General features: G+C 47.1%; 1 protein-coding gene across 1 annotated transcript in view; it reads right to left on the bottom strand.

Moving 5' to 3' along the window:
- Positions 1-16169, bottom strand: part of KCNQ3 (potassium voltage-gated channel subfamily Q member 3) — a gene marked incomplete at its 5' end in the record, with an annotated part of 287046 nt that extends 270877 nt beyond the window's left edge. Inside the window, one exon of the mRNA XM_082675056.1 lies at positions 15778-16169. Coding sequence (XP_082531182.1) covers positions 15778-16169 — 392 coding nt within the window. The remainder of the gene's footprint in view (positions 1-15777) is intronic.
- Positions 16170-23867: the final 7698 nt, after the last annotated feature.

Raw genomic sequence — 23867 nt, 5'->3', positions numbered from 1 at the left:
GTGATCTCATCTGCCTGAGAGTGTTTCCATGTCTATGTAACAGGTTGGAGGACCTCTGTAAATGCAGTGCCTCTGTTCACAGAGTCCAGCAATTAATTTTTTTTAAATAGACCTTACTTTATAGAAGAGTTTTCCATTTACAGAAAAATTGAGAGGGTGGTACAGTGAGTTCCCATATAACCTGCACTCAGTTTCACCTATTATAACATCTTAGACTAGTATGATACATCTGTTATAGTTAATGAACCGATACTGATATATTATTATTAACTAAAGTCCATACTATATTTTTAAAAATTATTTATTTATTTACTTATTTATTTTTTATTTATTTTGGCTCTGCCAGGTCTTAGTTGCAGCATGCGGGCTTCTTAGTTGCAGCATGCGGGCTTCTTCGTTGCGGTATGTGGGATCTTTAGTTGCGGTATGTGGGATCTTTAGTTGCAGCATGCGTGTGAGACCTAGTTCCCTGACCAGGGATCGAACCCCGGGCCCCTGCATTGGGAGCACACAGTCTTACCCACTGCACCACCAGGGAAGTCCCCATACTGTATTTAGACTTCCTTAGTTTTTAACCTACTATCATTTTTCTGTTCCAGGATCCCATCCAGGACACCTTATCTCATTCAGCTGTCACATTTCTAGAAGCCCCTCTTGGCTGTGACAGTTTCTCAATCTTTCCTTGTTTTAGATGAACTTGACAGTTTGGTGGTGTACTGATCACGTGCTGTGCAGCTGGGCAAGTGTTTTCCTCAGCATCTCTGCTTCCTCAGCAAACTTGAGTCAGGCAGCAGAACTCTTTTCTTTATGCACCTCTTCTTCCCTTTCCATGTAAATTCCTTCCTTTTACCATGATAATAGAACTCACACATTGTAACAGAACTTCATCATGTCCACAGCCTAACTTGAAGGCAGAAATTATGATATTAATTTCAACATTACTTCCATTGACTGACATCACTTTTATCTTCGCAGGTTTTTGAAAGAATGGAGAGGGAACAGCAATGTATCAGATACTGACCACGAGCTACAACCAGGCTTCGGACTATATTACTGACATTTCATTGAATCTTTATAACAACCATGCGAATAAGCAAGTTCCACGTTACAGGTGAGGAAACAGGTTTAGGCTGGTTAAGTGGTTCACTCAAGGTTACTCGGCTAAAACACAGCACAGCCAGGATTCAAAGCCAGGTCTTATCTGTATCCACTTCTGCTTCCATTACTTCACCTGCACAGCTCTCAGGACTGGCACTGTGTGCACTTACCCAAGAATGAGCATCTGGTGGGCCAGGTATTGCATGAGACCCTGGGCTGCAAAGAACGAATATTTGCACGTACAAAAAGTACAGCTAGGAAACCATCTTCAGCCTCTTTAAACAGCTCACCTCAAGGTTCACAGTGCTAGGTTCTATGATCCCACTCTCTCTTGCATCAATTTCAACACTTTTCCTTTAGTGTGAGAATAAATCAGACCTCTGATTTCTAAAAGTGTGACACAGTCATAGTCAGGGTTGTACATTACGAAGTGAAGAAGGAAACAGTCTTTAACCTTATGCGCATGACGAACTCTGTTTCTTGCTGATGGAAATTTGCCCTGACTCATTTAAACGACGTTGACAGTTTTACTTGAGCCTCGCGTAGACTGAGTATATGCACATATGAAAGTATCACACCACTGTGCAATTATTTATTTACCTACTTGACCGTGGACAGAAACAGCAAAAACGAATATATTCATCCCTATATCCCCTGTTCCTAGTCCAAGGCATGGCATCTTTTAGACCTGAAATCAATGTCAGCTGAACGATGAATCAGAATACCTTGAGTCTGATAAGCAGACATATTTGCAGACAAAGATGTTTAAACGTAAAGGATGAAGATTCTCCTGTGAGATTTCTTCCCGACCAAATAAGGTGTGAAAATCATGGTACCTAATTCCCAGAGGAATTCAAGAAGCAACTCAACATTCCTGCTAACATTCTGGAATCCGGAAGGTGGATGTTAATTACTTTCCCAGAAAACCAGAACTGAGGCAAACGGTGGACGTCAGCACCACACTTCACAACCAGATCCTGCCATTTTCTCAATGAAAGATGTGTCTGTAAGGGCAACCGGAATATACCTATTTTAATCTTGTTTTGAAAATGCTAATGCTTCTCACATTATAAATTAGATTCTTCGTTCTTTGAAAGCATCACAAAAGGCACTCGGAATTATAGTGTCAGCAGGACTAAAGTTCTCCATGCTTATTTAAAATAACTTTCCTGTTTTATTTGGTAAGAATTACTAATATGTGAACACACCAGAATTTCAACAAGGATACGGCTCCATCCCCCAAAGGAAATGCAGGCAATGGGCTGGTTTCATGGTGCTTTTGAGACCTCTACAGTCCTGCACACATGAAGAGTTCAAAAAGCGTAGCCATCATGAGATACGAGGCACTGAGTCAACATATTTACAAATACTTTAAATTCACAGTTTTTTTTTCCTGAATGACTTTCCTAAACGAAAAATTAATGAGGGGGAAAAAACACTACAGAATTACCATGACCCTGAGGCCACAAGACTTCCTTTACTTAAGAACCACTGGAAAAAAAAAACAAAACACAGAAACATTTGTGAACCACAAGTTCCAATATTTTCTTCACTTCAGAATGAGACAATGTACAGCAGTTGCTGTCAATGCCCCTCTCACCCCCTCCTCAGCACCTTCTCCCAGCACCTGCCAAAGGTGGTCTTCTGCAAACAAATACCTTTGGCAAACACCCCCATTTTTGTCTAAGGGATTTCTCTGAGAGGTAATACCCCTGGGATCAGCCCTGAGCCAATGATGGATGGAGTCTGAGGATAATTCTGCACTGCTGTACACTGCATTACAGGGGCCCCTGGGGGGGCCAGTGTTAATTAACCCCCATGGTGACCTGCTTGATGATAAATGCGTCCTTACGGTCTGCATTCTCTTTCGTGTCTTATTTCCCCACTTGCTCCAATTTTACTTATTTTTCCAATTTTTCTCAGAATCACCTCCTAAATCATGCATTCTCAGTAGCTCTGGGTATTGCCTTCAAGGGGGCAAAGTTGGTTGTTGGAGGGTGGGGTTGGGAAAAAAATCTTACTCTTTTTATATATGGAGCCCAGACATAAATACAGTACATAAAGGATACACAGTATATCTGTGGTATTAAAACATCATGGGTGGGAGCAATCAGGGAAAAAAGTGTCTAAAAAGACTCCTCAGCGGGGAGATGTTGCAAACCAGATTGCACGACTGTGCATTAAATAAACCACTTGCACTGAGCACCTTGCCTCAGGGAGCTTCTGGAGGGACACAAAGTAAGATGCAGTGGTAGCCTCCCCTGAGTACACCATGAAGTCATTCATTAGATCCTTTCAATGTAGGGCAGGGAATATTAGGGCCATTTATCAGATGAAACACTGGGGCTCTTACGAGTACGATGACCTGTTGGAGACAACAGAGCAAACTAGCCCAGGACTCAGGGTGAGAGCTTGGGTCTCCTAGGGGCTGGGCTCTCAGGCTCACCTTAGAAAAAACATGAAGAGCGCTTAGCCCAACGTGGCACAGGGAAATAACTCTGTAAATATCAGTGACTGTTATTAATGAAAACAGATCAGGTTTCCATGAATGGGCCAGATGATGGTGCTGCCCCACAGGTGACAGAATAATAACCCAAATGGATAAAAAATATTAGTTAGCACTGATATGCTGGTTTTGAATGCCCCAACTTAATGTTGGACTCAAGGGAGATCAGAGAGCAATTTTTTTTTTTTTTTTTTGCGGTACGCGGGCCTCTCACTGTTGTGGCCTCTCCCGCTGCAGAGCACAGGCTCCAGACGCGCAGGCTCAGCGGCCATGGCTCACGGGCCCAGCTGCTCCGCAGCACGTGGGATCCTCCTGGACCAGGGCACGAACCAGCGTCCCCTGCATCGGCAGGCGGACTCTCAACCACTGCGCCACCAGGGAAGCCCCAGAGAGCATTTTATATGACTCTTGGTAGAGGGCTGGATTTGGGGGGTAGGGTGGAGAAAAGAGGGTCAAGGGACAAGGAATTTCTACAGGAAGAGAAACCCTCCTTGGCCAGAGGCCGACTGGGGCCTGTGGATGGACGCCTGGATAGCATGCACTTGGCTTTGCTCTTTCTGCTGCTTATCTGATCTAGACCCCGAGACAAGGCAACCCAGAACAGTCATGCTGTTGGTAAGACTGCTCCACTGGTACACAGCCATTGGAAGCCCGCGAGGGAAAGCTGATGTGGCTGAATGGAAGCCAGCCTTGGAAGAAGACCTGAGTTCAAGTCCTCCCTTTGCCATCAAAGTGACCTCAGGCAACTTTCTCACTGCCCTGGGCCTCCGTTAGCTCTTCTCTACAGTTCTAACGGTCTCTGATCTTTGTAATCTGCTAGGTGCCTCTCTCCAGGTTCGTAAATCCCCTAAACTGCTGTTTAGCTTGATTAGACTTGCTGGTGCCTAAGGTTTCATTTTTCCGGACTGGCCTCACTAGGTGGAGAAACATCCGAAACTGATAGACGTGGGGGGAGATAAAGCCGGAGCTGGGGTTTTAGGAACGGGCAGGAGTAGGGAGATCCATAGCGTGATAGGACTGAGTGATTTTCCATTAGTACAGATGGCCTGGACCGGAAGAACATATTCCCTCGGCTCAATATTTTCAAGTCGTGTTGGATAATATTTCACCCCATCCCCTACAAAAGACATCCATAAAGGTAGAGATGGACTTGAACTGCTATGGCAGGTTTACAAAAAATCTCACGGCAAAGAAACTCCATGGACAGGCTCCTCCGATACAACGCTGGCGTAGTTAGAAAAAACAGATGTGGGGAATTTGTAAGAAGGGCCCTGCTGTAACAGCCATTTGGCTAATACTTCTAAAGCAAGTGTCCTGGTAGCACTGCCCAAGAGGGAATAGAATAAACTACAAAATGATGTAAAAATGTTGGTTTTTATTGATAGCTTGGTTTTATATGCCCAACTCAGCTGTTATACTCTTAGACAGGGTCCAAAGGATTTTATGTCTCTTGAAGGAGGGGAGGGTGAAGAAGAGGAAAAGGCGATCCCGAGGAAACCCTGAAGTCTTCAGCAGGACAGAAGCCCCCCTCGGGAGGAAGCCAAGCAGAGCCCATGTACAGGATGCCCCATGAGCCAACTGCATCAGTACTTACTCCTGTTCTTCATAAACTACATGCAAGAAGCAATCTTGTTCCCGAGTTATAACCCAATCTGTTCTCTTAAGAAAACATTTCAAACAAAATCCTCTATCCCTTCTGTGGCAGAATGAAAAGTCCCATCCAACAAGGGTACAATTGGACGGGATCTGATTTGCATCCTATGACGCCTGCCAAACTAGAGGTGACCTGAAACCTCTGTATTGACTGCAGTCTTGTCATCTTTGACTGTTGTCTTGTCATCTCCAAACCTCTTTCTCTTCATTCTCCTAAAAGGCGATCAACCCAGGGAAGCCAACATCCCTGTAACACAGGTACTAAGGCATACCGTTAATGGGTTCCCGATTAAAATACCCAGTGATGTTCAGGTGATGCAACACAGACAGAAACGTGGCAAATCTGTCCCTGGGCAAATGCCCAAACCCAAAACCCAACTTTGGGACCTGTCTGCTCCTCATACAGCTTTCGGACAATGTTACCTCAGAATGCCGCTCCCTGTGTACTTTCCAAAGTGCTTCCTCACATGCTGCCTCATGGGATTCTTCATCAATTCTACACGTAAGTATTTGCAGACTGTGAGACAAGGGAAGTGTTTGAATCACACATCTTCAAACAACTTACCCAATGCATTTCTGACAAACTCACAGCCATCTCCAGTCATCCCACACCAGAACCACGTACCACAGTGTCTAGAATGACTTTTAGTCAATCCAACTTTGAGGACCTTTCCCATGCTTCCCTTCACACTGCTCTGTGGTCCAAAGATGCACCACATCTTGTTTTCATTAATGTCAAAACTTCGAAACCCAAGCCAAAAAGAGAAAGAGAGCAGGACCTTGATTCTCTGGAAAAGACCATAGGGGCACACTTGATTTAGGAACCTTTTAAACATTGATGGAATCTTTTTAAATGAATACAGATGAAAGGGGGAACCTCCAAATAGTGCAAGAATAATAATTCAGTGTTCTGAATTATTAGTCCTCCTAGTAGGAGGGGGAGATGAGTCGTCAATGGGACCGTCAGTCAATTCCTCCATCTTCTCCCCACTGCTTACACCTCCTTTGCAGAAGTCTCCCTTAACAAAGGAGACAACAGTGCCTTCCCCATTCTGCATGCCAGTGTTCCTCATTTGCATGCTATTACTGCATTAGCTAGGCTATTTACATTTAGTCATTTCCAGTCTCCGCCTCCACAGGGAAAGAATTAGGTATGGCTCATCTCCCTCAACGTCCTGGCACGAAGCTTGGCATTTGAGTCAGCACGTGTGGCCCCTAAATGAATGACCTTAGCATGCTAAACTGCACCTTTCTCCTGGATGTTTCCCATCACCTGGACAAAGCACAGGGAACTATACTCAATATTTTGTAATAACCTATAAGGGAGAAGAAACTGAAAAGGAATATATATATACACATATATGTATAACCAAATCACTTTGTTGTACATCTGAAACTAACGCAACATTGTAAATCAACTATACTCAATAAATTTTTTTTAATTAAAAAAATTTTTAAATTAAAACAAAAAAAACTCCAAGGTGGAGAGGAAATTTGAGGCACGGTCTATACAGAATCCGTGAACCTAAGAAAGCCCGTTGAGCTCAGCCAACGGTCTTCAGGCCTGGCTTCATATTAGAATCACTTCACAATGATACCTGGACCCCACAGAGCAATGGTATCTGTTTCTGGGGTGAGGCCTTCATCTGCATGTGCTCTGTGCTGTTTGTGTGTGTTTGTCTTCTTCTTTTTTTTTTTTTAAGTATTTTTAACTTTTTATTTAAAAATATTTTTAATTAGAATGGTAACATAATCCACACATATATAAGCCTTGCCTAGGTTTTCCAAGTGTTAATATTTTTGCCATGTTTTCTTCCTTCTCCCTCTTCCCCGTGTATGTATTGTGTACACACACACACACTTACAGAGTCTGTATGTGTGCTGAACCACTTGAAAGTAAGTTGCAGATATCACGACACTTCACCACTAAATATTACAGCACGCATCTCTTAAAAAAAAAAAAACCTTCATCTGCATAACCGAAATGCAATTATCATACTCGAGAAATTAAATTTGGATATATATTGTCATCTCATATGGAATCTCTGTTCAGATTTTCTTAATTGTCCCTATAATAATATCTTTGATTGTTATTATTTTTTTAACTCAGGATCCAATCAAGAATCATGAACTGCATTGGTTTGTTTGTGTTTTTTCCAGCTGTGTTGACATATAACATTGCATAAGCTTAAGGTACATGATGTGGTGATTAGATATGCATATATATTATAAGGTTCTTAAACACATCCAACACCTCACATAGTTGATTTTTTTTTTTTTTTTGGTGAGAATTTTTAGGATCTGCTCTCTTAGCAGCTTTCAATTATACAACAGAGTTATTTTTAACTACAGTCACCATGCTGTACATTAGATCCCCAGAACCTATTCATCTTATAACTGGAAGTTTGTACCCCCTGACCAACTTCACTCATTTCCTGCACCCCCCAGCCCCTGGCAACCACCAATCTGATCTCTGGTCCTGAGTTCAATTTTTTTAGATTCCTGTATAAGTGACATAGTATAGTACTGTGTCTCTCTGACTTATTTCTCTTAGCATAATGCCCTCAAGGTTCATCCATGTTGTTGCAAATAGCATGATTTGCTTCTTTTCTACAGCTGGAAAAGATTCCATTTTTTATATATATATATACCACATTTTCTTTATCCATTCATCCAACAATGGACACTCAGGCTGTTTCCAAATCTAGTCTATTGTAAATAATACAGCAATGAACACGGGACTGCAAATAGCTCTTTAAGATACTGATTTCATCTCCTTTGGATATATATCCAGAGCTGGGATTGCTGGACCATATGGTAGTTCTATTTTTAATTTTTTGAGGGACCTCCATACTGTTTTCCCACAGTGGCTGCACCAGTTTACGTTCCCACCAACATTGCATAAGGGATCCCTTTTCTCCACATCCTTGCCAACACTCGTTATTTCTTGTCTTTTTGATGATGGCCATTCTGACAGGTGTGAGGTGGTATCTCATCGTGGTTTTATTTTGCATTTCCCTGATGATTAGTGATGCTGAGCACCTTTTCATGTGCCTGTTGGCCATTTGTACGTCTTCTTGGAAAAATATCTATTCAGATCCTTTGCCCATTTTTTAATCAGATTATTTGCTTTCTTGTTACTGAGTTGCATGAATTCTTTATATATTTTGGATATTAACCCCTCATCAAATACACGGTTGCAAATATTTTCTCCCCTACCATAGTTGCCTTTTCATTTGATTGATCGCTTCTTTGGTGGTGCAGAAGTTTGATGCAGTCCCACTTGTCGATTCTCAAGTATTGCACTTGGTTGTCATGTGCCTTTAGCCTCCTTTAACTGAAACAGTTATCCTCATCTTTGTTTGTTTTCATGACATGCACCCTTTGAAAGAGACCACGCCAGATATCTTGCAGGATGTCCCACCATTCGACTTTGTTATTTCTTCATGATTAGATTCAGTCCTTTTAGGCACGACTGCAGGTATGTTGTAAATTTCCACTGAACTACTCAGGAGGAAGGTAGGGTCAGTTCGCCTCGTTATACAGAAGCTGGATGGCTTTGGTTCAGGTGCAGTCTGCCAGATTTTTCTTAAGGTGCCTTCTTGTCTAGGTGATTCACACGTGTATCAAAGTCTGAGAAGCCTTACTCCAAGTGTGGTCTGCAGACCAGCAGCACTGGTTTCCCCTGGGAACTTTCCAGAAATGCAGCTCTAAAGCACCTCACCCTGGAAGGGAGAGTTTCTGTCCCTCTCTGTTACTCTTCTGGTACATTGTCTTCTATAGAGGAGAACTGTGACATGGTGAAGAGAGCACCACCTTGTGGGTGGAGGACTCCTGCGTGATCCGAGCTCCACCACCAAAGTAGTTTCAAGAGCCTGGGAAAATCTCAGCATCTGTCATTCATTTATAGAAGAGAGACACTGGGTACCCTCCATTCTAGCAAGAAGGGCCATTTGATGTTAGCCCACTTCCTAGAAAGTGAATACGGGGCACCTGTGGTCATTGTCATTCCCAGCATATAGCCTCACTGCTGCGCAGAGATCTGATGTTGGGAGTTGTTGTTCACCCCTTACCTGACCTCTTCATTCTGCTTGAATGGCTTGAAAACGTCATAAGAAAGAAGGCCAGGAAGAAGTCAGGAAGTTCATAAAATGAAAAGAAAAGTCAAATGAGATTATTAGAAAGGCGAGGGGGCATGGATTTTATGAGGGGGGTACAAGAAGAAGGCAGATTAAACACGGTTGAGAGGGGAAGCAAAAATGAAACAATATTTACTAAGTCTACAATGTGCTGGTGGAGGTCATGGAGAGATCGTGGTGGAGGGCATAGAGAGGTCGTGGAGGAGGTCATAGAGAGGTTGTGGTGGAGGTCATGGAGAGGTCGTGACCGCTGGTAGACCTGTGGGCTGGCCCCTTATCCCTCCAGTGCTGGGCATATACTCTGCCCACTGTTCCCACAGCGGGAGCTATTTTCAAGGGTGCAGCCTTGAGTGAGCACATGTTGTTGAGACCACCTAGATAGTGTTACTGAACCCCGTGAAGGCCTCTATATAAACTTTTAAGATGCTGGCGGTTGGGTGTGGAGATCTACCTGTCTTGCTGCCCAAGACAAGCCTCGTATGTAAGTTCTCTGCTTCTTACACCCGCCACCTACTCATCCAGAGTGGCCTGCCTCTTTCTTCGGTCTCTCCTTGCCCTCCATGTACCCGACCAATTTCAATTTCACCTGGGGAACTCCTGAGGTTGCAAATCAACACAATGCAATGTTCAGGTGTTTAATATCATCACCTTGATTAAATTTCACAACAATCCTGGGGGCGTAGGTATTATTATCTCCATATCATAAATAAACTGAACTCCAGGGAAGTTGAGCGAATTGCTCCAGGTCACAAAGCAAGGAAACAGCAAAGTTGGATTAAACCCAGGTCTGACTCCAAAGACCACGCTCTTACCACTGAGATCACCTCACACCTGTCAGAATGGCTCTTATTTCAAACAAACGAACAAACAAATGAACAAAAGAAAAGGAGACCCTAAGTGTTGGTGAGGATACAGAGAAACTGCAAGCCTTACACATTTTTGGCGAAAATGCAAAATGGTACAGCTGGAAAACAGTATGGAAGTTCCTCAAAAATTAAAAATAAAACTACCATGTGATCCAGCCATCCCACTTCTGAGTATTTCCTCAAAATATTATTATCAGGGGATCAAAGAGCTATTAGCACCTCCATGTTCATTGAAGTACTATTCACATGAGCCAAGAGGTGGAAAACAACCTAAATGTCCATCAACGGATGAATGGATAAAGAAAATAGAATACTACTCAGTCTTAAGAAGGAAATTCTGCAGTATGTGGCAACATAGATGAACCTTGAGGACATTATGCTAAGTGAAATAAGCCAATCACAGAAAGACAAACATTGCAGGAGTCTACTTATATGAGGCACCTGAGACAGTCAAATTCATAGAGTCAGAGAGTAAAATGGTGGTTCCCCAGGGCTGGAGGGAGGAGAAAGAGGGAGTTACTAACCAACAGGCATAAAGTTTCAGTTAAGCAAGAGGAGAGATCAGCTGTACAACTCTGTGCCTACAGTCAACAGTAACGCACTGTACACTTAAATATCTGTTGAGGGTAGGTTTCATGTTAAGTGTTCTTGCCACAATAAAATAAAAATTATTTAAAAACGAATGAGAGCTTTTCAAAATCCTTTGTTCGCAATAATGAGAAGGAAACCCACAAAACTGAGGAAGAGAATGCAAAGAGGAAATTAGTGGGGTAAGAAAAAAGTGAGGATGAACTGAGAGGGTTAAGAAGACAAACATCTAGTGGGAAATGAGAAAGAATAGGATACATGGGGGCAGAAAAGGAAGAGAATGGGATGAATAGAGTCAGAGAACAGAATAGCTGAGAGAACTGAGTCCAGCAGTCCATCCCTTCCGTAATGAATTACAAGTTGTAGCACTGGCTGAGATGCAGTTCAAGGGATTCCTTACACCTAGGCCGGGAAGTTGACCAGATGGCCAAACTCTGAGATTTCTGCTAATATTAATGTTATTATTAGATGATATTGAATATTATTAAGATATTAGTAGAGGGAGGGGATATAGGTATACATATAGCTGATTCACTTTGTCGTACCACAGAAACTAACAGAACATTGTAAAGCAACTATACCCCAATAAAAGAAAGATATTATTAGAATACATGTTCTATTGGGGCAGAGATCAGACTGTTTTGTTTTGCTTGGTTTTGTTTACTGCTATAATGCCAATGTCTAGAAGAGTGCCAGGCGCAGCGAAGGCATTTCTATTGACTAACATCGACAACACAAAGTTCTATCTATTATTGAGCACTTCTTCTATGTAAGGTGCTCTTAGCTCCACAAGAGTCTATATTGAGAACACTTTTTAGACTAAGAAACTGAAACTCAGAGATCCAGCAACTTGCCCAGGAACATACTGGCCGTAAGAGGCAAAGCAAGTTTGGGAAATCAAATTTCTCTTACTTCAAGGACTTGCTAAGACTCTACTTTCCTAAGGGGTCTCAGTGAGAGGCCAGTGTCTCTCCTCCACCTTGAGGGCTGTAGCTCCTTTAGTCAATATGCTAGGTCCACCAGCCAGGCCCTTCACCTTCCAGAGCGGCTGCTGGGTCCTTGCGCCCCACCTCTCAGCCTTGCCTGCCTGATGTCCCAGGGGCCAGTCCACCTGAGAATGCAATCAGTGTGCATCTCTTGTGATCATTTCCCGTTGGCGGGTCAACAGGTGATCAACTGATCATAGCCAACTGGCCACGGAGAGGTGGTCAGGGTAGTGGGATGCTTGCATGGTTGCCAGTCCAGCAATAATGCCAAGATGAAGCCAGCATCTTCCCACTAACAGGCTAGGAAGGGGGAGTCCCCAGACAGCCTCAGGACAGCCACAGCGGCAGGTGTGTATGACTTTTAAGGAGACCCTATTTCAGAATCAACTAGTAAACACTTCATGCCTAATACTGGGCTAATTTCATTCATATACACTACTTTTTTTAAGCCTAAAAACCACCCTACGATGGATGGTTCTCACCCTCAACTTACAGATCTTCCCCAGCTCGGCTCATGCAAAGTCAAAGAGACTGAAGGCAGAGTCCAGATGTGAACGTCAAGTCCAGCCCCTTTTCTACAGCATCAGAATCCTTTTCAGCCATGCAGCTAAAGATATAGAGAAGCGATCAGCCTTACCGGGGTCACAGCGTGGTCTCCCACCTCTCCCCTGTTGTCCATCGTGAGACTTCTGAGAGCTGTTCTCATCATGAATGTTCCGTAATGCTGACTACTTATTATTGTTCTGAGAACAGGAAAACCACGCAGAACAAAGTCTGGGTGAACCTGAGAGTATGCGTTCACTCATCCATTCAGCAAACGCTTCCTGGGTGACTGCCGTGAGCCCAGAAGCCTGCTGGGGACTGAGGTGGCCAAGACGCAACACAGCCCTTCCTCAAAGTAGTTCTCAGCTCTGCCGGGGGAGGTGAGCAAGCAGGTCAGTCCAGTGCAAAATCCTATGCTTGGGGATGCTGCCGAGGAGGGGCAATTCTAGCTCAGCTGGAGGGCCGGGGAAAAACCTCCCAGAGGAGGTGACATGAGAACTCGGCCAAGGTGAAAGTGAGTAGCCAGGAGAAAGCAAGGGACGGGCATTTAAGGTAAAGGGGGCAGGGGCGGTGGGCTGGGGGCGGACGGGTGCGGTCTTTGATTCTCACATTTGCTGTATCCTGCCTTTGGGAGAGAAGGAAAAAAATCACATCTCATGGGTCCGGTTCATTTTTTTTAAAAAAGAGCGTGCACTAGCCTGTGAGCCCACGGTCAGCCCAAATTCCTGGCCCGCGTTCTGTCATTAACCACAGCCCAGAATAGGATAATGGCTGCTTTGAAGCACGAATTTCAGTGCTTGCAAAATCCTGAATCATCAATGAAAGGTATGGTTTTGTTCACTTGACCAGACTTCCTCCCAGCTGGAGGAAGGATGTACAGTGCCTCCACTAACCAGGTATGCTTCAGTATCAGGAGCTCAAACCCAGCCCAATAATCTAACGCCCAATTAATCAGAATCCCAATACCACCGCCACCCCCGGCCATGTCCCGTTTCCCTAACACTGTGGTTCCCTGGGTTCTGAGCAGCCCCTGCTTTGATTCCAAACTCCATTCCCAGCCATTTGCCAACTGTGAGCTATGAAGGGGAGGCAGAGGCGGGACTAAGAGTCCTCTGCTACCAATGGGTGAGGGGCATCCAGGGACGCCTGGTAAAATACCCAGAGTCCCACAGTTGTTGGCAGAGGGTCAGAACTGGAATCCGGGCTCACAAACAAGTGATGACCCACTGCGTTCATATGTGAGCTCCAGCTGTGGGATCCTGGACAGGTGGTGCTATCTGTTTTAGTTTTCATATCTTCACCTATCAAATGTAGGGAACAATTCCCACATCATAGCATCATGGTGAGAATGAAATGAAATAAATGATTTGCATGTGTGAAAGTGCCTTTCTCCTCCCATAGATTGAAATTTTCCTGGGTCCTCTCTGGGAAACTGAGGCTACATACAGATTTTGGCATTCCCAAACCTGCTTCCAGGTGATGGAATAATTCTAGAGAAGGATAACATTGAGGCCTTACCTATCCCTTCCCCAGACTGGTCAAGACAGGGCTGGAGCGCCGGCTGGGAAAGGTGGGAGGAGAAGAAAGAGGGAGCCCACAAACTCCAGTAGGACCCCGGGTTCGGAAGTCAGCCAACACGTACTGAACACCATTTACGTGCAAAAGGACATGTGAGGCTGTGTATGCTTGTGTGCGCTCAAATAATTCGTGTGCCTTTTTTATTATCGCATATTCCAGTATTATCTTCAGTTCAATTGAACTAAATACAGCACTAGAGACAGAGACGAATATCTTTCAATCCCTTTTTACCACCTGAAGAAAGCAAATGGAAGAGCAACAATTGCTAACCCTTCTGTCCACTCACTAACGCCTGCAAATACAGGCAGACATGAATGCCAAAGGCTGGACAGCCCCCCTCCACCCCACCCCCCAAAACCCATGTTCCTGGCTGCATGTCCTTAGTTCCTCAGTTTCCGGAAGGCGCCCTTTCCAGGCTTCGGTAACCTCTCTGATGAAACCTGTTGCCAAGCCTGAGGTCCTGTGCAGACGCCTCCACCTGGCGGCCAAAGCTGGAAAAGCCTTTCCAACCAAGGAAGATTGGCAGGTAGTGTTTAACTCCGAGGCTCCCCGAACCCCTTCCCACCACGTAGGTCATGGGTCAATCGGAGAAGGACAGAGAGGAATATCCATTGCTAAAGGCACAAGAAGGGTCAAGGTCTTGGCCGATTCCCCGCCAAAACCCTGGTAACGGTACAGCCTCCTAAGAAGCAGCCATCAGGATGACTAAGCCGCAGACAGGAAGAAAGGGGTACCTCTGGAAGTGCCCTGCCAGCCCTGAGGCGCGCGCTGCCAGCTGTGATTTCCCCTCCTGGAGAGGAGCCACCACTACCATCTTCGCCCTCTCCCCCAACACAGCAGGATTTTCTAGCCAGAGTGTCAGGAGTAGAAGTTCCATCTTCCTTCCCACCACGCACTTACATCCTGACTAGAAGGGGACCCTCTCCAGGGGGCAAACCTTCAGCCCAGGCCCCTTCACACTCCCGCTGCCCTTGCCCAGTCAAAGCAAGAGAAAAGCAAGCAGTTCAGGGGATATTAAGACCAAATTATGGAGATGCTCCAGCCAAAATTATCCCTGGCCCCCACCTACTGGCGCTGTTAAGCCCTCACCCGTCAGTCTAGACTTAGAGCCTGAGAATCACAATCAATCCCCCCCCATCCCTCTCTCTCTCATTAACTTCCCTAAAAAGAATCCCAAAACATGCATTTTGGCCAGTCCAAGTCCCCAACTGGAGCAAACCACGTTCCTTTCCATAGGAGAATGGAGCCTTAAGAAGGTAGCACAAGCAAAGCCATCGACACCCGCGCTCAAACACACACACACACACACACACGCACACACACGCACACCCCACTGTGGGCAATGTACCACTCCCATCCCCAACTCCACGATGTATCATTTAAAGTCAGCAGCGACCCCAAATAGAAGGGACCCACCCTGAGCAGAGACACAGAGCGCATGGGAAGATCCGCTTTATCCCGTTCGACCTCCTCGTTAATTAGAAAAACCACAGAATTCTTTTAAGCTTGGATACCAACATCCGGAGAAGGTGCCGTAACTGCGCACCCGCGCGCACACACACACAGGCCAAAGCGGTCTCCAAATCAGCTGAGGAGCCACGCTTGGATCTTTCAAGCCCTGGTGTCCAGCCCCCAGAGAGTGGTTCACAGACCCACACACACACCTACACAGCACAGGGCAGGCTGGTCTCCAATCCGGCGGACGGGCGCCCCTGGACTTTGAAGCCTCAGAGCCGTCCCCAGCTCCAGCCCACCGCCCCCCCCCGAACCCCCGGCCACACGCCGCCTCCGAGGGGCGCCCCGAGCGGCCCGGTACTCACACGAGAGCGTGGTAGAGCAGCGCCCAGCCCCGCGGTCTCTCGAGGGCGTCGTAGATCAAAGTTTGGATGCGTCGGTACTTGGCGTTGTTCCTCTTGACAGGGCGGCTCAGGGGGGTCTTGGCCAGGAGCCCGATGCCCTGCGGGGTCCTCCGCAGCCCCTCGTCGCGGCCGCCGCCCTCCAGCAGCAGGGTCCCGTCTTTGTCAGCTCCGGCCCCGAGCGCCAAGGTGACTTGCTCCACGTCGCCCGGCGCCAGCCCCACTTTCCGCTCCTCGTCGCCCGCCGCCGCCGCCGCGTCCCCTCCGGCAGGGTTAGGGGCCCCGCCGCCGCCGCCGTCGCCCCCGTCGCCGCCGCCGCCAGCCGCCCCCGCCGCCCTGCGCGCCTTGAGCCCCATCGGCCTCGCCCCCGCCGGCCGCTTCGCCTTCTCCGCAGCTGCTTCGGGAAGAAGGGGCGCTCGGGGTGCGTGGAAGAGGCGGCGGCGGCGGCGGCGAGCCCGGGAACTCCAATGCCATGATCCGCGCGCCCCTCCCCACCCCCCCCTCCAAAAGCAGGCTAAGGCGGGGCCCCGGGGGGCAGGGGGGAGGGGTCACATCCCGCGCGGGTCAGCCGCGGGACACCGGGGGGCGCGGGCCGCGGGCTGCTAGAGGCGGGCGAGGGCACGCGAGGCTGGCGCGGAGGCGCTAGGGCGCGCGGCGGCGGGAGCCCGGCACCGGCGCTCCGGGGCGGCGGCGGCGGCGGCGGCACCCGGGCCGGCGAGCCCGAGACAGCATCGCAGTTTATTTACAAGCCGGGTGCCAGCCGCCCTCCCGCCCGCCACACGCGCCGCCGCCGCCGCCTCCTCCCTCCTCCACGCTCCTACCCGCGCCACTCCCCCGTCCCGCCCCGCCCCGCCCCGCCCAGCTCGCCCGCCCGCTCGCTCGCCCGCCCGCTCGCTCCAGCCTCAGCCTCGCTCCAGCCGCAGTAGCGAGCGGGCGACCGCGCAGATGCCGGAGCGCACGCCGCCTCCCTCCCGCCCGCGCCAGGGTGGGGCCCCATCGTCCCGCCCCTTCGCGGCCAAAGGCCCGGGCGGCGCCCCGCCCCTCCCCGCGGCCCGCGGAGAGCCAGTGAGCGCAGCTGCGGCCGCTGAGCCGGGCTGCCCGCGCACCCGTGGGCGTTGGGGCTTACCCCCGGCACGGCGCGCGGCGCGAAGAGGAGAAGCGGCTGGGGGCGTCGTCTCTTTTCCCGTGTTCGCCTGGGCCCTGCATCTTTACGTTTTCTCGTCACCTCCCAACCAGCTTCTGGGCTTCGGAAGTAAAATCGAAGTTGCTGGGTTGGCCAAGGCCGAGCGCACCGCGAACCCACCCGCTCGGTGCTAGCAGTGCTTGTGGCTCCTTAGTCCCTTTGGTTCGTGGTTCGTGGTGGACAGTTCCGCCCTCACCTCCCGGCCCCTTGAATGGTACCTCCATCAACTAGAGTGAGCAGAAACCGAGGAAATAGGACAAGGGGAATCGGCTTCGCTCCTAACTTGTGCTCTAAGCAGGTCATTCCCTCTCTTGCCTGAGTTTCTGTTCATTCATTCAATCAGTGACTAAACCCACGTGAGTAAGAGAGGCAATGTTCTAGGACCAGGGCAGACGAGGTCCCTGCGCACAGAAAGCTTGCATTCTTGAAAGGTGGAAGACAATAACGGGAAAACAAACATAACAGCATAATTTCCTATATTGGTAATTCAACGAGGAAAGAAAATAGCGTCCTGTGCTACAAGCGGGGAACTTCTTTAAGTTGGTTGCTCCTGGAAGATCTCATTGTGGAGGTGACATTTGGAGGTGAGGTTTAATGGTAAGCTGGAAAAACTACGTAAATGTCCAGGAGAGCCTTCCAGGCAGCAGAACAGCAAGTGCAAAGGTGAAGAGCACCTTGAGCTTATTGAGCTCTGAGGAGAGTAGAAGGTGAGGCCTCAATTGGGGGTTGGGGCGTGTAGATCTTGTTAATTCACTAGGGGTCGTGCCCTTTGAACCTAACTCCCCCCCTTCCTTCTACCATCGCCGCCAGCATTAGAGAAACCCTTCATACCTGGTGCCTCCTTTATTTTTCACTCTCTCTCTCCTTTTGTCTGCTGGGGTGGAGGGGAGGGTGTGTAAGCAAGGCCAAGCCAAAGATCTATCCCTAGTGTGCAGAAAGGAGCCCCCAGAAGGCCTGCATGTGGCACGTGGCTCTGGATTTGCCTGGAGGAGTTGGCCAAGGAGAGTGAAAGAGAGTGAAGGGCAGGGGACTGGAGGAGAGAGGAAATGGGGAAAGGGAGAAAGGATGGAGGAGGGAAGAAGAATTGGGGTGAGGAAGGAGGAGGGGGACCTGTATGAATGACTGTCAGAGGGAAGAACCTGAAAAATCTCAGCAGCAACAAGGGTGCAGTTTCAAGAAGGGAGTTAAGCTATGCTACAAAGCTGAAGTCCTTAAAATGGTGTTGCATTGGCACAAAAACTGCTTGGCGCAGCAGAATAGGCTGCCCAGAAAGTGACTCTAATGTGAGAACTATATATAAAATAAGACATGAAAACTTATTCCTTGGTCAATGGGCTGCAGGATGGGTTTTGTGAAGATTACATGAATTGGTACATGGAAACGTGACTCTCCGCATGGTGGGACCCCGGTAAATGCTTACGAATAAATTAATGCTCAATAATTAGCTGGAACATGTTAGTAACCAGTCAGTGCAAACTCTGGGAAGGAGGAAGAGTATGGAGAAAGGGAATTGCCTGGACGAGAAAAGGTCCAAACAGAAGCCGGGCACCTGAAGCAGGCTCCCTAACATTTGTTAAGCCTCCACCCCACCAGAGCACCAACACATGCAGGTACTTTCTGTCCCAGCCCAATTCCAGCTACCTAGAACCATTCTGCCCTTCATATTTGAGCGCCTTTTGTAAAGTTACCTTCCTCCACAATCCCTTGCTGTTTTATTCATTCATTACATTTATCACTGCCTAAAATGATCATATTTGCATTTTGTTTACTATTATCTTTCTAAACAAGCACAGGGGCTCAGCATCCTAGAAGAACACCTGTTCTGTATAATAGTAAGCTCTCAGTACTTATTGGCAGCATGAAAGAATGATGAATAAATGAATGCAGAATGCAAAGACTCCAGAACAATGCCTGGTACCTAATGGAGCATTGGCTGTATGTTTGTGTATGAGATTTTTGTTTTTGTCTTTTACTATTATGAAAGTCTTTAATCTTAGGAAATCTTAATACTGTTGTAACTTCAGTAACATAGCCACATGGCACTCACCTTCACCCCAGATGGCATATCTGACCTAATTCAGTAACATAGTAACATTGACAGTACTTAAAAAGCCTCACTAGATAAGCTCAAAAGGGTACTAGTCAAGGACTACATAGAAAGAAGGCATAAGCAAGAATTCAATACTGTGCAATTAATCAAAAGTTCAGATTTCCAAAATGACAGTTTGGACCTCAGGCACGTGAGGAGGCTTCTATCTTGATAAGATCCGCAGACTGTCAAATATTAACGTTTTAAGATCCAGCGCGGGGACTGTTCATGCCCCCCAAAAAGGGTGAAGCAAAGTCAATATCAAATTTGTAACTCTGATCAGTTAAACCCAATGATAGGGAAACTGCCAGGGAGTTTGGAAATGGATTTGCTTCAATGGTTTTATAATCTGGTGGAGAGTGTTGTTCAGATAGGGAGTTTGGAAATGTCACAAAAAACTGGATGCCATTTGGGAGACTATGTAATCTCAACCCTCTTTAGCACATTTTCCCGCTAATGGAAATCAGATGTCTATATCCCCCTGGAAGGAATCTTCTTTGAAGCCAAAATCCCCAAAGCCTCAGGTGTCAACTGGGTATTGGCACCAAGACAGAGTTCAGTGACAGAGTATCCTCAAGAGTCAGGCAGGGGCCATGGTGGAAACCACAGGGCATCCCCCTCCTGGCTTTGCATGCCAGCTCTGCACAACTTGTTATCTTGAAAACCCAGCCACTTCCTAGTTCTTAAATTTTCCTCTCGGGATCCCTCCTCTCTTCATTTGCTTTTGTTTTCGCCTCTCCTGGTGTTCATCTCACTGTACTTTAGGGCGAGTGAAGTCTTTCCCCTTTGCAGGCGGGGAGCCTTGCTGAGAATGAATAAGGAGAGAGACAGAGACAGAGACAGAGAGAGACAGAGAGACAGAGAGAGAGAGAGACAGAGACAGAGAGAGAGAGACCAAAAAACCTCCTCTGAGCCTCAGTTTCCACCTTTGTAGATTATACTTCTTAGGGTTAGGCGTGTAGTGACCAGATGAACAGAAATGTGCTTGTAGGAGATGATAATACTCCAGTGCTGGTTACTATTACTGTAATCAAATGAGCCGGGTAGTACCTCAGGTTCACAGGAACAGGCTAATGGGGACCCTACCTACCCTCCCTCCCTGCTCCCAAAACACATTAAATAACTGTTTTAGACCATGTTTAAATTTGCTTTTAGTATTTGTTGCATAAGAAGTGCATATAGTTGTAGAGAAATTATGAAATATAAATCAGCAAAAAGGCAACGATAATAATTTGTCATCTTGTTACCCAGAAGTACCCTCTGCTAACATTCTGGCGGTGACTATTGCCAACGCTACTGCAGCAAAAACCAACACTCAGCCCCCAGAATGGCACCTTCCCCCGGGTGTCCAGCCAGCCAGCTGGTGGCAGGTTGATTACATTGGACCTTCCAACCGTGGGTGGGGGAGATGTGACCTCACTAGAACAGACATATATCCTGGATACAGAATTGCCTCCCATGCCCATGATGTTTCTGCCAACATCACCCTCTATGGACTGAACATACTGTATTCACTATCGTAGAATCCCACATAAAACTGCTTCTGATCAGATCATGCATCCCCACCATGCTTGTTATAACTCTACCTCTGGGAGGAGCCAGTGAGACAAGTCTTTGCAGCTAAGGAGACACCCTTTGCTTTTTTGGAAGAGACAGCACAAGCTCCAATTTTGGGTCTGTAACAACCCAGGCCAAAAGGACATATATTTGGAAAGGAAGGATCCCACGCCTCCCCTGTATGTATTTTTGTTCTTGAAAACCCAACTACAGCAAATCCTCAAAGTTGCTGCCCTATGCCCTTCCTCCATGCCTTTGTTTGTCTTCCTTTTCCTAAACTTCAGACCACTCTACATGAGGGCTTCGTTGCAAGTGAGAAGCCTTCCTGGGAATGAAAAAGATGAGAGTGGCGGAAGGACACCCTTGCACCTGTCACCCAGAGGATGAGGGCAGCTTAAAGTATGGAATTTAGACCCGGACCCAAATTCGGGTCCTGGCTCTGTGCCTTTGAGCTTAGTGACCTTGACCTAGTTGCTGAACTCATATCTGACCTCAGTTTCCTCATCTGTAAAATGGTCTGATCACCATTCAGGGATCCATGATGAGGCAGAGCTGTGTAGCCTGTGATGTACTGTGCACCTTACTCGAAGGTGTCTGGACACATGACTGTGGAAGGCAGCTCAAATCAGGCGTGATGGGGAATGAAAGAGCCCCCAGCCACATGGCACTCACCTTCACCCCAGATGGCAATAACTAAAGGGCTTAGCTTTGGTTGTTCTCAGTGGGAAAACAGTGCCTTGCCTTTGCCATTCTTACATTAACCTTTAAATTTAATTTGCATGTTTCTTCGTGTCATTTTTCCTTTTTCTTTTAAATAATTATATTGGGTAAAATAGTCAACTCATGCATCTAATGCACTCATTCATTCATCTTTCCAGTGAGCGTTTATTGATTGCCCATTTCACGCGTCGCTCTCTATCTGTGGGAAACAGGAGGAAAAAAGAAAAGAAAGGTGAGTAATGAATTCCATGTGTAGTTGAAAAGATGAGATAAACAATGTCAAACAATTTACTCATCTCTGTATCATCGTGCATTTCAATGACCTGGATCATCACAGACGCTCATCATCATCATCATTTACATTTATCAAGTGCTCACTATATGCCTGGCACTGGGCGAAGTGCTTTACGTGGTTTATCTCACTTAATCCCAGCAACAAAGTTAGGAGAGAGGCATAATGGTTATTGTTCTCTACTAACCATGATGAAATGACACTTAAAGAGGTTAAGTACCCTGCTCAAGGTTACACGGCAAAAAATGGGGGTCCCAAGATTCAAGTTATCTAGAGTCTGTACTTTCAACCCCTAAGTTGTATTACTTGCTGAGAATTCTGTGCCAAGTGGAAGCCTCAGCATATGCAAAGCCTTGGAGTCAAGACACAGCGTGGAGGGACTTCCCCGGCCGTCCAGTGGTTAAGACTTTGCCTCCCAATGCCGGGGGTGTGGGTTCGATACCTGGTCGGGGAGCTAAGATCCCATGTGCTGTGGTGTGGACCAACAAGAAAAAAAAAAGACACAGCCTGAAGTTTCCAGGGCAAGAGGTTCAGTTGGCCGAGGCGAGCATAAATGAAGCAGGGGCCATTCGGGACAGGCTTGCCTAGGTACCAGGCTTATGAACTTGGGGACTAAGTTCAAGGTGCTTTAAGCATAGACTGACGTGGTCCCAGGTGGTTGCAGAAAAGGCTTTGTGATGACTCTGGAGGAGAGGCTGGGATTGGGAGGAATTAATTCTGTTAGAACAGTTACAAGACTGTTGGTGGAGCTCATCTGAGAGATGTTGCGGTCCAGACGGAAAGTGGTGACGGATCCCGGAGAAGAGCGGGGGGAACGGCTGCAAGAAGTGTTTAGCGCAAAAGAGTTCTCAAGAATTGGTATCTGGGAAAAGACAGGGGCTGGGTCACTGGGTCACTTGGCATTTTAGAGGCAGAAGCAAACCCAGCTAACATCCCAGCCTCCCTCCCTCCTGACTGTGGGTTTCCTGCTAAGCTAAGCCTCCCTCCTCTGGCTCCAGTAATTGACTCTGGGCAGTCTGTTCCTTTCTCTCCATCAAATTAAGCTCTTTCTCTTCGGGTCTTGATTGTTAAAACACCCTGTTTGCCCATGCCATTTACATATTCCAATTACCCGCTGCCATTTCCCTTCTAATGAGCCCATGTACCTGCGTTCAAGAGTGTCTGGCCCAGAGCTTGTTCGTGCAGGAGGGCTGAGTGCTGTGGGCAGAGATGCTCTTCACAGTGTCTTCAGACAAGGAGTTCCGGGACCATTTCCCTACCTCCTTCTAGTCCTGATGGAGTAGATGTTTGTGTCTCATTACCTGCCCCCCGCCCCCCCCCAGACGCCCAGATACTCCATTTACCTTAGTTGACAGAGAGAAGAGCTCCATGCCAACTGGAGAAGCGTTCCCGGTTCTTACAGCCATCATAAAAGGCCCATTGTACCCTTAGTCACGTGCGCAGAGCCTGTTAAGTCCAAGGTCTTCCTAATTTCCATCACTGAACGTTTTGCAGAGGGGAAGCTGATGCCTGGGTGCTAAGGTGCTAGGAACTGGACGGAGGATTATGGGTAGCTGCACAATGATGCTGCATAGGGAGAACTCAGGCTTTTGAGACAGGCTGCTCTGGGCAGGAATTCTTTCTCTGAAAAATGCTAAGCATTTGACCCTGGGCAGATTAAATCATCCGTCTCAGCCTTATCTGTAAAATAGGAATAGTAATTACCTTGAAGGGACGTTTCAGGAGTCAGGGAGTTAATATTTGTAAACCTTTGGCACTTAGAGTCAGTTAATACATATTAACTCATACGCTGAATATTAACATATTAATTACAATAATAACAATTATTATGATATCCAAATTAGAAGAGAACTTTTGGGTGTCAAGTCCAGTGTCGCCCCACACTTGGTGACAGTGACCCACATTTATGTTACAACCCAGTGCATGTAGTACAACGTACACATAACCAACCGAAATGAATGAGGATACCTTCTGATATCTGCTGTCCTATAGTTTATAAAATGCTGATTGCAAACGGTATTCGTCTGCTGGCAGTGCCGGAACAAAGGCCCACAGACTCACTGGCTGAAAGAACAGAAATTGAGGAAGTCCAAGATCAAGTTTTTGGCAGGGCTGGTTTCTTCTGGTGTCACCTCCGCGGCTTACAGATGAGCTGCCTCCCTTCTGTGTCTTCATGCGGTCTTTTCTCCGTGTGTGCCCACTCCTAGTGTCTC

The sequence above is a fragment of the Grampus griseus genome (assembly GCF_964374135.1).
Source record: "Grampus griseus genome assembly, chromosome: 17".
Lineage (NCBI taxonomy): Eukaryota > Metazoa > Chordata > Mammalia > Artiodactyla > Delphinidae > Grampus > Grampus griseus.
This window is presented reverse-complemented; position numbering and strand designations above follow the sequence as displayed.